This window comes from Pangasianodon hypophthalmus, chromosome 20 (assembly GCF_027358585.1).
Source record: "Pangasianodon hypophthalmus isolate fPanHyp1 chromosome 20, fPanHyp1.pri, whole genome shotgun sequence".
Taxonomy (NCBI): domain Eukaryota; kingdom Metazoa; phylum Chordata; class Actinopteri; order Siluriformes; family Pangasiidae; genus Pangasianodon; species Pangasianodon hypophthalmus.
In genome coordinates, this window is record NC_069729.1 from 2,942,523 (window position 1) to 2,956,703 (window position 14,181).

At 39.9% G+C, this 14,181-nt stretch overlaps 1 protein-coding gene across 1 annotated transcript in view; it reads left to right on the forward strand.

Annotated features, from left to right (window-relative positions):
• Positions 1–14,181, forward strand: part of tafa4b (TAFA chemokine like family member 4b) — a 49,987-nt gene that overhangs the window by 23,628 nt on the left and 12,178 nt on the right. Inside the window, exon 4 of the mRNA XM_026935664.3 lies at positions 11,363–11,518. Within this exon, the coding sequence (XP_026791465.1) occupies positions 11,363–11,518 (156 nt within the window). The remainder of the gene's footprint in view (positions 1–11,362; positions 11,519–14,181) is intronic.

A 14,181-nucleotide genomic window follows, 5' to 3' on the forward strand; every position in this document is an offset into this window, starting at 1 on the left:
TATTTGAGGAAGATCCCCTTACAATAGACTTACAATTAAAAAAAAATTAATATCAATCAACATGATGTAGAAAACGAGCTTGCATAAATACAGACATTCTTCATTGAGCTCGAGGTACAGTAATAAAGATATAACATTTTTACCATTCCCAGTGAGTGTGGCGTCATCCTGCGCCATCCTCCTATTGCTGGATTTTATACGAGCAACACTCTGAGATTTTAATCAAAAACTTCTCACACTTCTAGAATCGGTCACAGTGGCACTAAATTGTCTGCCAGTAATATAAGCTTGTGTTCAATTCACAACTTCCAATCTCAGCTCAGAACCAACGAAATCTTATAACGAGCAATTTTTGTTTGTGACAGCAAAATCGAGCCGAAAATTCATCACCATCACCCACCTAATATCTGGTCAGTGGTTCTTCCGTTGATGAGCTGCTGTCAGTAACTGCGCACCTACAGAACGGTGGACGAAGCACAAACCTGACACGAGTGTGATTTGTGTCCTGTAGTCACGAAACCGCAAAGTCACTCCGCTCACAGGTCCCGAGCTTTTCTGTGGCGTGGGAAGGACAATTCAGTAATGACTGTATTAATATGTATGATGTTAAATGGCCAAGCTATAACACTCCATCCCCCTTTCCCCCTACACACACACCTCTCTGTGCCCTAACACCTACACACTCCACACATTCTGAAGCGCAAAACCAAAATAATGTTCACCCCCCCTCTTTCTATTGACACTCACCAGCTAACTAATTCTGATTTGCATAATTCATGAAACTCTGTGCTCTCGGCGAGGCGGTCACCAGCAGTACATAAATATTTTAGCGTGGCAAAAGGTCACTCTCGGCCCTGCTCCTCTGCATCATTCATAATATGCAAAGTTCTTCCCTAAAGACAGCTGCGGCTCGTGCCTTAATTACTGCCCGTTTCTTTAATTATGTCTGTCCTCTGTTTTGTTGATACTAATGCAAGGTGACCTTTTTTTCTGCGGCCAGCAGAAATGCCACCAGCGTCCTGCTTCCTCGTTCTGACTGATGCTGGGAGTCTTTTCTCTTTTCTGTCTGATGGATAGAGGTGACTCCCGTTTATTTTTGAGTGCGTTAATTACAGCGGCGGTGCTGCTGAAGGTCACGGCAGATGGCAGGTTCTCGTTTTCTTCACCGTCTTCTCGTCACAGGTCTTCACTTTGAAGTGTTTTCTACCCCGATTTGATGCCGCTAATTGGGAGAAAAACTGTTGTGAACCTGAGCGTTTAAAGGAAAACAGAATAATTGGCGGAGATCCATGAAAGTGTGCGAAAATTGCATATATTTGTCACAGAAGATCATCATCTCCACTTAGCAGAGTCATTTTCAGTCTTTGGAGGTTTGGTTTTCTCTGGTGCAGTACCTCCAGCGGCCACATGGTGGCTCTAATGGTTTAAAAATGCTTCTTAGCCTGGCTGAGACACGATGTGTGGAAACTGAAGTGCTTAAGAGAACGAACGGTTCAAATATCCCTCAGAAGAAACACCAACATTAACGGTGTGTGTGTTTTTTGTGCCGCGTTTACAGAAACAGCATCTACATTAGGTTGTTTGCAACGTAAGGAATAAAACACTTGGGAGCATGCTGTTATAGGAAAATAATCCATGATACGGCCTGATGTGAAGTGGAGTTACTGTTACCACACCGATGCTGATTAATTTCTTACAACAGCATGCCTCAAAGTGTTTTATTCCTCTTATACCACAGCAATTTGCAAACAGTTAGAATTGTTTATTTATTAAATAACGACGTGTCATACTTTTTTTTTAACCGTTTATAGTTACATTTAATTTTATGGAACGTTCATGAAACATGTTCGTTCCTGTTTTCACGTATAGCAGCTATAAATAGTCGTTGCCTCACCAGCCTTTCTTCTTTCACTCTCTTGAAGGTAATAAGTCAAAAACATCACAGCTTGTCATGTTACAGTAAAAACAGAAAATCTAAATACTTGACGTTAGCTTGGCGCAAAATTTACTGGCTGTTACAAAGCACTAACACTGGAGATTCCTTCCGTAAATATTAAACAAACATCTTACTGTCAATGATTATATGTTTTCTTTACTGTTATAGGTTTACGATTATATGATTTCTTTACTGTTAGAGGTTTACGATTATTTACTGACTAACAAAATGTCTTCTAATCCTGTGAATGAGCTGCTACTACAGAAATTGAACAAGCGCATTAAAATATGATGTGACTTGACAGCCGGTATAACAGCATCTAACACTCACACACACTTACACTCATAACTCACACACAGCTATATATTCTGACATCACCAGCAAGTCTACACAACACCCAAAGCAACGGTCAATCAAACCCTGTTTGTCCTTGGCAAAGCGGCCGGACGCACAGTGGCACCTCGAGCCCGCGTGACGCTTTGACACATCCAATTAAAAGCTGGTTTGTTACATGGCGAGAACATGACTCGGCCCCGGTGTAGCTGCCGCCGCTAACGCCCCGTTCAGGAAATGAGAAATGACTTCAGGGCTCAGCTACACTCCATTACAGCCTTTGTTCTGCTCCGGCGCTTGTTAGTGTCATCCTGTGCTAACTCACACACACATACCCACACACACTTACACACACACACACTCTCATGAACACACTGCCTGTGACCTAGCATAACTCCAAGTAGAAGGTTAGCTGCTAGAGGAGGAGTTCAGCCAAAAATGGACTTTACACACTTGTCTTTTTAGCTTTGTGCTAGAGCTACAAGGCTAATGTAGCTAACTCGTAAATAAAGCTTAGCCTCTGTGTTAACATGGTGCAAACTTTGCGTTTAAATCAACACACGCTCGCCTCAAATTACCTCACAAAAACATGTTTCATAAATAAACAGTTTCTATGAAAAAAGTGAATTATTTTGTCATCCAAATCACTCGATGTTCACGTGGAGCGACGCCCAACTGTGTGCTGAGGAAACAGTGAGTCACTTTCAAAATGGCTGCCGCTGTGACTGTTTTTAGCTCTGTGATGTCTTTTTTCCATTTTTATAGCTAACATTGTGTCATACAGTGTCAGAAAACACATAACCACATCCGTCTGAGACCCTGAACAGCTCCGCAAAGTGGTGTGAGGCGATGTGAGTGTGTGATGATTTAGGCTGCTTTCACACTTGCTGTTTTTCGTAACAACTAGCAAACGTTTTACATCTAACCCTAACAGGAAGGGGCTGCTTTTAAAAAGCACATTTTTTTAATCACAGAAGAGCTTCCGTCAAGCAGGCAAACTAGAAAAAGAAACATGGAGGACAGAGTACAGGTGATAAATTTGTTTTCCTAGTCAGCGGAGACAAGGAGATATTCTAATGCTGAATCTGAAAATATTGTATTGCCAGTATTCCAATGTTGCAGTGTAACTGAAAATATACAACTTGTTTATTTCTGGGACACAATGTGGGAGACAAACTCTTCCTCACCAGAGCTACACTAATCGTTATTTAATAATGATAATAATTCTAATATAGATAGCAAGCTAAGCTAGTTATCCAATAGTAGCTAGAACTGGTAAGGCCGTATGGTTACGATTTTAGCATAGCTAGATATACTGTATATCTGACAACAAATGTGATATTTTAAGTTTAAATATCATACGATATTTAACATTGGTTTGACATACTAGCTTGTAACTTCACGTCATATTTCAGCATATCCCAAGTGTAGCCTATTAGCCAAGGCATGTTTTTTAGTATTGCGCTGGAGCTATACTAAAAATATACAAATTGTGTAAACTACATGAATTGTATCGAGTTGTTCAGTGTCTTAAACAGACTTTCTAATGTTTCTGACTCACCACTTTTTCTATAAAAAATAAAAGTTACAGAGCTAAAATCAGTTGTAGCAGCAGCCACGTTAAAGCCGAAACACTTTTAGTCAGTACATCCACAAGCATCAGATTGGGCAAGGAGGCGTGGCCTAAAGTTTGAACACTGATGTGTATATTTCATTTTTATAATGCAAACTTAGCTACATTAGCCTTGTAACTCCAGTGTTAAACATATCTTTGCTGATTGATTATGTTTTTGGGTAACGGCGAGGAATTACACATCTATTTTTGCCGCCCCCCAAAAAACCCAGTGCCTTATGTTGTAGAGTAGCGCCGTAGAGTAGATTAGCGTCGATCAGATCAGATCATTATCCTTCAGAGAGGCTCGGCCTTGCTCTTCTACACTCTCACACAGATCATCAGATATGATTACCACATGGAAGCCTATAAGCACTCAGCGTTTACGTCTGAATAAATAGTACAGGCATCAATCTTTCTCCCTCGGGTCTCTCTCTCCGTCTATGGTAAAGCGGTGTGTCCACACCGAGTCGGCTTTACCAAAGGTAGATTTGCGTATAAATGAGGAATCTCCGTTGGCCCAATCAGCCGTACAAACAACCTGTTAGATTAGCATACGTCCACCGATTTAGCCTCAGTGCAGCCTGTTAGACTGAGATAATGTCAGTCTGAGTGATGGTGTGTGTGGGACATGACAGGACAATTTCGGAAGTGAGAGAAAGAGGGATGGCGAGAGAATGGTGGCTGATTGAGCGAATCTCATGCCAGTCAGCTTCGTCTAAGCCAAGAAATCATGCACATCCTGCTCTTCGTATTTAAACAGTTATTTAAAGAAGCCTTTATTTAAGCAGCCCTTTAATGTTTATTCTCTATTCCCGGTCTGGATAATACTTAAACTTTCTTACTTTAAAGACATATCAGTCTTTATAATTAACATGAGATCTTCAGCGGCATCCAAGATTTATTTCATATTCTTACAGGAATAAATACAATACAGCACCAACCAACAAAATCACTAAACACATCACTAGTATTGCAATATAAACATATTTAATGTGTTGTAGGACTTCTCCTTTAAGAGCTGATGTTATTGTTAACGTTCTGAGAGGATTAAGAGGCTGGATCTGTCGGGTGCAAACACGCTAATCAATCATCGGCAGAAAACACAGGCTTATTGATTAACGTCAGGACACATCAGCTCTCCGACTGCCTCGTCAGCTCATCGGAGCTTAACACTCCGTTCAGGACACACTGAGTGAAGGAGACGTTTAGTCATGCCTGAAATCTCATCTGATGTGGAGACGATGGGAGATTTATTGTGCTCAGGTTGTTGTAAAAGAATGTTAAGTTCTCCAACAACAACAACAACAAGCTAAAAAAATCACCAGAAAAGAATCTCCCAAAAGGAAGCCTCCAGAAATCAGGCCGGTTTCCTGATTATTTTTGCGAAATTGCACCAAGATGGCATTTTCTTTTAATATAGAGGATGCATAATTCATATATTTGCATGGTTTAAACATGTACAAAACAGTTTTCATGTAAAGTGATAAAATAAAAATGCATTACAGACTTTTTTTGCTGCAGCTCGTTTCCATTTTACGCTCTGTGATAAAAGCGCTTCATGTAAAGATATCACTTCATACAAAAACATGCTGCTTGCTTTTAATGAAACACATGGAGGCAGGCGGTTACAGGAAAATCATCAACGACGGGGTGCTGTGATGAAGCAGAGTTACTGCTTCTACACTGAAGTTAATTATTTTCCTATAACTACAAATCCTGAAGTGTTTTATTACTCTTATATCACAGCAATTTACCAGCAGTTACAATTTTTATTTCTTAATGAACATGTGCTTTTTATCCATTTATAGCTACATCTAATGTTTCTGTTAGGACATACATTATAGTCTATAAACAGTCATTTCCTCTCCAGCCTCTCTTTATTTCCCACTTTATAAGTTAATAAGATGGTAAAAAAGGAGGTACAAGCTTTGTCATATTACTGAGAAACCACAAAGCATTAGCATCTCCTCACACCAAACTTCACATATTAACACTTCAACAGCGCTGTGGTCTAAAAGCTCTCCATGTGAAAGAAAGCAATAAATAAAATTTGCAAAAAATTATGATGTGATTGTTATTGGCAATTATTGTGCAGTTTTAGTATACTTCAGCGTAACGTAGCATAAACTTGTACCTACTGTAGCTTCGAGTTTAATCCAAGATTAGGACAGAAATCCAGCTAGGACAGGTTCAGGTTTGTAAAAAAAAAAAAAAAAGCTTGTACCTTCTTGAATTCCTTCTCACAAGGAAACACTTTCTTGTAGAAACCTACACAAGGAAGGATTGTTCTTATTCTTCCAGTTCAGTGTTCAGGCACTTCATCATGTTTTAGGTTATTTTGTGTGCTGTGTGTTCTCTGACTGTGTGTGTATGAGGACGTATGTGTGGAAGTGCATACTGTCTGTATTTGCGTGTGTGTGTGTGTGTGTGTGTTTTCTCAGCATTTGTGTCCACTCTGACCTCATTATGCCAGTAGGAGGTGGCACAGTCTTTGTTCTCTCTCTCTCTCTCTCTCTGTCTGTCTGTCTGTGTGTGTGTGTGTGTGTGTGTGTGTGTGTGTGTGTGAGTATGACAGGGTGTCTGCCCCCTGTGTTCTGCCTGTACCTCAAACCACCTGCCCCGTGCTCACTAACAAGGGTTGGTCACACACACACACACACGCACACACACACACACACGCGCACACACACACACCCCTGTGTAATGCAGCACTAACAGAGAAATCAGTTCTTATGTGTGATTTTGTTTCTGGGGCAGCACAGACCCCTTTGGGTAGCCATTACCATCTCTGACACATTCAAGACACAGCATCTGGGCCACCACACACACACACACACACACACACACTCAAATACACTGTTACCAAAGTGTTTTATTCCTGTTACAGTATATGAGTTAGGCAGTCCTTGTGATTTTGTATTTATTAAAGAACAACACACTGTACTTTTTATCTATTTATAGCTACATTTAAGGTTATAGCTCCTGTCATCACTTATGTTACAGCAACTATAAACAGTTGTTCCTTCACCAGCCTCTCTTTTTCCTTCATCACACCTCGGATTCCTCCCCTGCGTGTGTGTCAGAGACGTGCCTCTTAATCGAGCGGTGGCTCTGTGTGTTTTCTTAGTGTGTGCTGGAGGAACAGCGCCTCAGACACACCGGCAGCCCGGTTCCCATAAGCGCTGACCTCCAGGACCCGCCACGTTCACTGTGTTTAAACTCCAGCTCCAGAGCTGCAGAGGGCAGGAGAGGGAAACGAGAGGAATGAGGGGTGGAGAGGAAACGACCTACTGGAATGAAAACCAACAGTAACACTTCCTACAGTTAGAAATAATTAGAATTCTTGCTAAATTTGTGTGAAATTTTAATTGTAACAAGCAACGATATACTCCTGTAATGTGATCAGTAATTAAAAATCAGTAAATCAAAAGGACTCCCAGGATTCCCAGGATTTTAAAAAAATATATATATAATTAATCAATTAATTAATGTAGTCCATGCATTTATCACGTCCAGATTAGATTACTGTAATGCTTTACTATCTGGATGCTCATCTAGATGCATAAATAAGCTTCAGATAGTTCAGAACGCAGCAGCGAGGGTCCTGACTAGGACTAGGAAGTATGAGCATATCACGCCAGTCTTATCTACATTACACTGGCTCCCAGTAAGATTCCGCATCGATTTTAAAATATTACTCCTAACCTATAAAGCATTAAACGGTCTCGCTCCGCAGTATTTAAGCGATATGTTAGTACCTTACGTTCCGCCGCGCCTACTTCGCTCTAAGGATGCAGGCTGTCTATCAGTACCACGCGTTGCCAAAACCACGGCAGGGGGCAGAGCTTTCTCTTACCAAGCCCCAAAATTATGGAATAGTCTCCCAGTTAATGTACGTGAAGCAGACACGGTCTCAGTGTTTAAGTCGAGGTTGAAGACTTATTTATTTAACCTAGCATTTAGCGACTAGTGTTTTTATCAAAGGAGTAGATCTGGGGGACTCGTGGATGTTGAGTTTTATCTCCACACGGTGACTGTGAGTGTACCTAACCACTTTCCTTCTCCTTCTGCCGAGCTACACTCCTGAGCTGCCGGTGATCCAGACCTCCCCCCCTTCACTCTGGACCTGTCCACCGGCAATGCTTCATACTGCCACGAAAACGCTTCAGCTGTTTTCCATGGACTACACCAACACACATTGTGCTCACACACACGCACACTACAGTGTAAACCCATATGAGGATGGGTTCTCTGTTGAGCCTGGTTCCTCTCAAGGTTTCTTCCTATCACCATCTCAGGGAGTTTTTCCTTGCCACCGTCGCCCTGCTTGCTCATCAGAGACGGCACACACACACACTTCACTTTACTTTTGTTTGTGTAAAGCTGCTTTGAGACAATGACCTTTGTAAAAAGCGCTATACAAATAAAAATGAATTGAATTGAATTGAATTAATCAAGGACAGTCACGACTGGTTGTTTTTTAATAGCAGAAAGTTTTCCATCATACAACAGCTTTATAAAAATCACAATATATATATCCTATTAAAGATAATTTGAAGATAAAACAATCTATTTGACACACTCTGTTAGCTTCCCAGCTTAATACTTTAAATCGTTGCAGCTATTTTACATCATGTCTAATAGTGTTGCAGGTGAATGTGAAGAAGTGAAGTTGAAGACTTTTTACAAACTTTATTTATATCATAGAGGGTTTTTTTTCCAGTGCTGATGTTTTTGTCGATATGTCTGACTGCAAACAGCTCACATAAAGATCGAAGGCTGCGTCCTGTTTAAAATCAAATCTATATCCAGTGCTTATGAGGTTTTAACCTTGAAATCTGGCTTAAACTGTTTTGAACAAACGTCTCTCAGTATATCTGGAAGTGTGTTCGGTTCGTGATGTGGACTGGCGTTGCTTCCTGCACATCAAGTTGCCTTATTGATTAAAGATGTCTGATAATAATAAGTTTGCTAAACCTGAGTCACATCGCTGGTCGTCTGTGCTTATTAAGTCAAAGTGAAGGAGTGGGCAGTGTAGACATAAACTCTTAGGAGAAAATAAAACATGCATATAGGTTTATAAATCTCATATAAAAGTTCACTTAGAACTTATAGAGCTTTTAAGGATATTCCTTTTAGTGTTCTAGATTTAACCTTTTTGTTTTAAGAGTGTAGCCACACCGCTAACACTGTAGCGGTGATCACATGACTATTTAATCATGTAACTGTTCCATTTTCACATTTGGCCCACTTTCTGCATTAGTGTTTGACTAGAAAAATCCCTTTTTTTACTTGCCAAGAGTTTTGTACGCATTTACCAAAAGAAAGATAGTAAGTCACTGATAGTAAGTCAGTGACACTGACAGGTGAGAGCCTAAGTGTCCAGAAGATCTGTCAGGTTCTCCAGGATGCTTCAGATAACCAATGAGCTAATTTCCTTGTAAACCTAAACTACACTGTACCTAAGAGGACTGGTGCAGGACATCAATGTTTTTAATCTGTTGCCTTTAGATACTTGCTCATTCTCCTTACTAAACTCAGCCTCTCCAATGCATATAACACATTGTTTCTTTTTTAACAAAGAGTAAGAAAACCAAACATAGAATTTCAAAAAGGTTTGTTAGATGTATCACAAAAATCCTGCTTATTTGAGTCTCTAGTCTTCTTAATTCCAAATGATTGATTAATAATATAACTCAAACAAATTAATAACATAAATCAAGATCAATTAATATTCAAAAAAGTAAGAAAATCAATCATAGAAAGTCTTAAAATATCAAGAAGTCTATCTAGTTAAGGTCCTGAAAGAGAAAATATTAGTTTTTTCCCATTTATGATGCACTTAATCTTTAAAAATGAGCAAAAGAAACAAACATAGGAAGAAAAATATTTCAAGAAAATTACCTTGAAAAAATGTAAATGCAAGAAAAAGAAAAAAATGCTGTTCATTTAAATCTCTAACCTGCTTAGTGCTGACCATTCACTAAATCTGAACTGTAATTGTGGTTCCTGCTGATTGTTTTGAAAGCTGCTCTGTCGCATCTGCTCGGTCCCTTTTATCTGATACACTGTCCGTTACTGAGTCTGTTAAAATCATTTATCACATCCTATAAAACGCAGCACATGGCAGCACCCGGTTTCACAGAGATGATGAGGTGTGTTTTGATGCTTGACACGTCCTCTTATGGGTGCATATGTCTCAGAGACGGACTCTGGCCAAACTCCAGCGCTTGTTTCTTTCTGCTGTCAGGAGGCGTGAGAAATCCTGCGCTCTTATTTACAGAGCCGTGAGCGTTATGAACGACTGTATGATACACTGCCAGAGAGAGAGAGAGAGAGAGAGAGGGAGAGAGAGAGAAAGAGAGAGAGAGAGAGAAATGGATAAATAGTGCTTTGGCAGGCCTCAGTGTGTTTGCTAAATGCTGGCAGTCTCGTCTGATACGGTGTCATCTTAAGTGCCATCAGGTGGTTTATTAGGAGCTGAAAAGAGGCGTAATTTTGTCTTTATTTATCCACTTCTTTACATCTCTCTCTCTCTCTCTCTCTCTCTCTCTCTCTCTCTCTCTCTCTCTCTTTTCCCTGTCCTGTCTCTTTCATCATTCTGCCCTGCTCTCCCAGGGAATGATAATGATGTAGTTTTTATTTGGAGAAGAAAGCATCAGTGTGAGCCGTGTTTACTCACTCGGTTTTATTTATGGATCTCAGCAGGTTTCACGGGACAAATAGCGCTGAAATACCGTGCATCAGGTTCGACAGACTCTCTAAAAAGCGTAGAGCCTTATTTGATGCTGTTTATCTGCCGGTTCTGGAACATGAACATGATTGGTAGTGGAACTTGCCGGTTGTTGTGGTTTGCTAAGTAAGGAATAAAACACTTTGGCATGTGCTCTTAAAGGAAAATAATAACCATGCTGATATTGATTATGTTACTATAAGCAGCAAGTGTTTTATTCCTCTTATACCACAGCAACTGGTTTTTATTAATTAATTTACTATCTAACGAACATCATACATTTTGATCAATTTATACTTACATTTAATGTTATGGAATATTCACAAAACAAGTTAGTTCCTGTTGTCACTTCCGTTACAGCAGCTTCCAGCCTCTCCTTTCTCACTCTTAAAGTTACTAAGTCAAAAAACACCGTTTTTCATCTTACAGAGAAACTGCAAAGCAAACACTCCTTTGTCCTGAAAGCTTTCCTGTGGCGGAAAAGTGCGACAAAGCACTCACACTGGAACCGCCATCCATAAATGTTAAATAAATGTCTCCTCACAGAAAACTTCACCATATCTACAATTAGGATTATTTGGAGCATCCAAGAAACAAGTCCCTGTGAATGAGCTGTTACGATAGAAACAATGAACTTTTTAAAAGTGCATTAATATAATACTTTCTGCCCAATCAGCACTTAATATTTGGTGTGATTTTTGCCAAAGATGAATTGTGCCTTATTTCCTCTCTGTTTCTCTCTCAGGTCAGTACCAGGTAAAGCAGGGTACGTGTGAGGTCGTGGCGCTGCATCGCTGCTGCAATAAGAACCGGATCGAGGAGCGCTCGCAGACCGTCAAATGTTCCTGTTTCCCTGGACAGGTTGCTGGAACGACCCGCGCTCAGCCGTCCTGCGTGGAAGGTAAGCGTCGGATTCGCAAATGAGCGTCAATTACACGAATTTAAGAGGATAACATTAAATCTTCAATCTTTTCTGCCAGTCAAACCCAAGACTCTTTGCCTGTAAGGTTTAGCTGGGTCGGAATGGAGATTATTAAAAAAGGAATTAAGAACAAGGTGTTTTTATTTCCATTTCTAGCAGTTTGCATTTAAACCCCAAATTAGAAATGGGATACACTATGGGCTTATGGGAATTATGGACAGTCTTTACCTTCACAAGGCCCTAATCTGCTAGTAAGTGTAAGGCTTAATACTCACTAACACAGGTTCATTTTAAAACAGCATTTTGACCTCCAAATTAAGAGAAAGAAACGGCGCCCTATAAAAGGAGGAAGAGTTAGTGTGTATCTGCGGGAGCCGGCGTGCTACAGTGGCCGAGCTGCATTGCTGGAAGATTTAGTGCACACCATGCTTAGGAGATTTTTTTGGAAAATGGAGGGGTAAAAACTATGTTTTCAAAAATATTCATATATCACAGGAACTATTCCACAACAGTGGCAGACTCCTTTAGCTGACAGGGTACATGATTAATTCTTTGTCTATGATAGCTTATATACTCTAGCTGTAAATAAAATGCTTCCTCAGAGAGCATACATAGTGCTGATGAAACAACACATCAAGGGTGTGTGTGTGTGTGTGAGAATATTGATTGACTGGAGGTATGCGTCTGTGTGTGTGTGTGTGTGTGTGTGTGTATATATATATATACAGCCTTTGTGTTGATAGAGAGTGTAAGCTTGGGGGTCATACTGATTGACCCGTGTCTTCCTCAGTCTGAGAGAGGAGGATTTTGTCTGCAGTGATGTGGAGAAAGAGAAAGCGTTTGAGGGTCAATCACCCTCATCAACACCGCTGCAGCTCTAAACCTCCAGAGTCTGCGCTGAACGTCTTTCCCACAACAACACTTATCCCATGTGGGAACCCAAAGCTCCGCCTGCCTCCTCTACATTCAGGAGATTGGGTTTCTCTCACGAGAATGGGACACACAGGATCTGGATACTAGGCTTGATGTGTGTGTGTGTGTGTGTGTGTGTGAGAGAGACACTCAGAGCCGGTTCGTCCATTAGATCATACAGACAACACACACAGGTGCCGTGAAGATGAGGGGGTCCTTCAGGGGTGGCCTAATTTTATTTTTTTCTAATAATTACATAATATTTGTAATTATTTTTATTATTATTCTAACAGTAACCAAAGATGCACTTTGGGACAAACTCTTACAGGAAAATAATCAATGACATAGCAGAGATACCGCTACTCTCTGAAGATTATTGTCCTATAATAGCACATCCTGAAGTGTTTCATTTCTCTTACCACAGCAGTTTGCCAAAGATACAATTTTTTTTTTATTAATTAATGAACAAGTCATGCTTTTTATCTGTATATCTTTAATGCTTTGTAACTTTGATTAACATTCACCAAATATGCACTTAAAAGATTTCCTAATGGGTTAATGGGAATTGGTCTAATGCTGTCCATTAACCATGTTCCTATTCGTATCTAATTATTTGAATGTTTAATGGAAACCATTAGACCACTTCCTGTTAGGAAGTTTTTCTTCTGATTAAAATAAGGATTAAGCAGCCATTTTGTGCATAATTAGCATAGTCATGTGCTAGTCATGTTCAACAATAACTAAATACATTTAAAACATTACTTTTAAGAACTTTATCATGACATTTATTATATTCTAGGTAGTCACTCAACATCTTATTATGCTAGTTTTGTCTTGGACATAGCAATATTAGCTTTACCTAGCGAAATAATTAGCCAACTCGAGTCACTTCACTAAATATTTTTACATAAATGTACAGGAATTGAAGTGTGAGTTAATGTAAGTCTGCTAACTAGCTGGTTAGCTTAGTGCTTGAGGTTGCTATCATATTATAAAGATGAGCTGTTAGCGCAGTTTAGCATTTAGCTACACTCTTTGCATATGATTTTAATACAGTAATTAACATATCATTAAGATATTAAATGACATTTTAGCTAGAAAAACTAGCAATAATTATAAAAGCTTAAGTAACAGATGTTGTGGTGTGTGTTTCAACACAATTACATTTTATTTGAAATAATTAGCGCTGGAGTTCTGTTTGATTGTTTCACACCATTAATGGGCGTCTGTCTTAATTCTAATGGATGTAATCAAGATGTTAAAACAATGCCAAATGTTATCATGATAACTGGTTTGAAGGATTTAGGGGTCAGCCCTGATTCTCCTGGGTTCCTCTACTGTTGTAGCCTTGTGCTCTCTTCTTCTTTAATCTCAGAACTCCTGAGACTCTTTGCTGGTCTCCATACACCTGTGTGGCCATTAAAAACCCATTATAGAAAAAGAGGCAGAAATAAAGAGAGAAAGATTGATGAAAGACCCTGATCTAGAATCAGTTTTTAACTGTTCTGCAGTTATATAGCCAGATGGACACTGTTCCCAGATCTGGCCTTTAATCTGTGGACTAACTCAGACTCAATCTCTGTGGCAGCTTGTTACGTGTGATGAAGTCTCTGAACATACACAAGGCCACTGTGGTGCTGTAGGATCCCATCTAAGTCTGGGGATTAGATTACCATCACGCCATGATGGAATGAGTTCCATCACGGCAGCCAGAGTCGGTACACGTACAC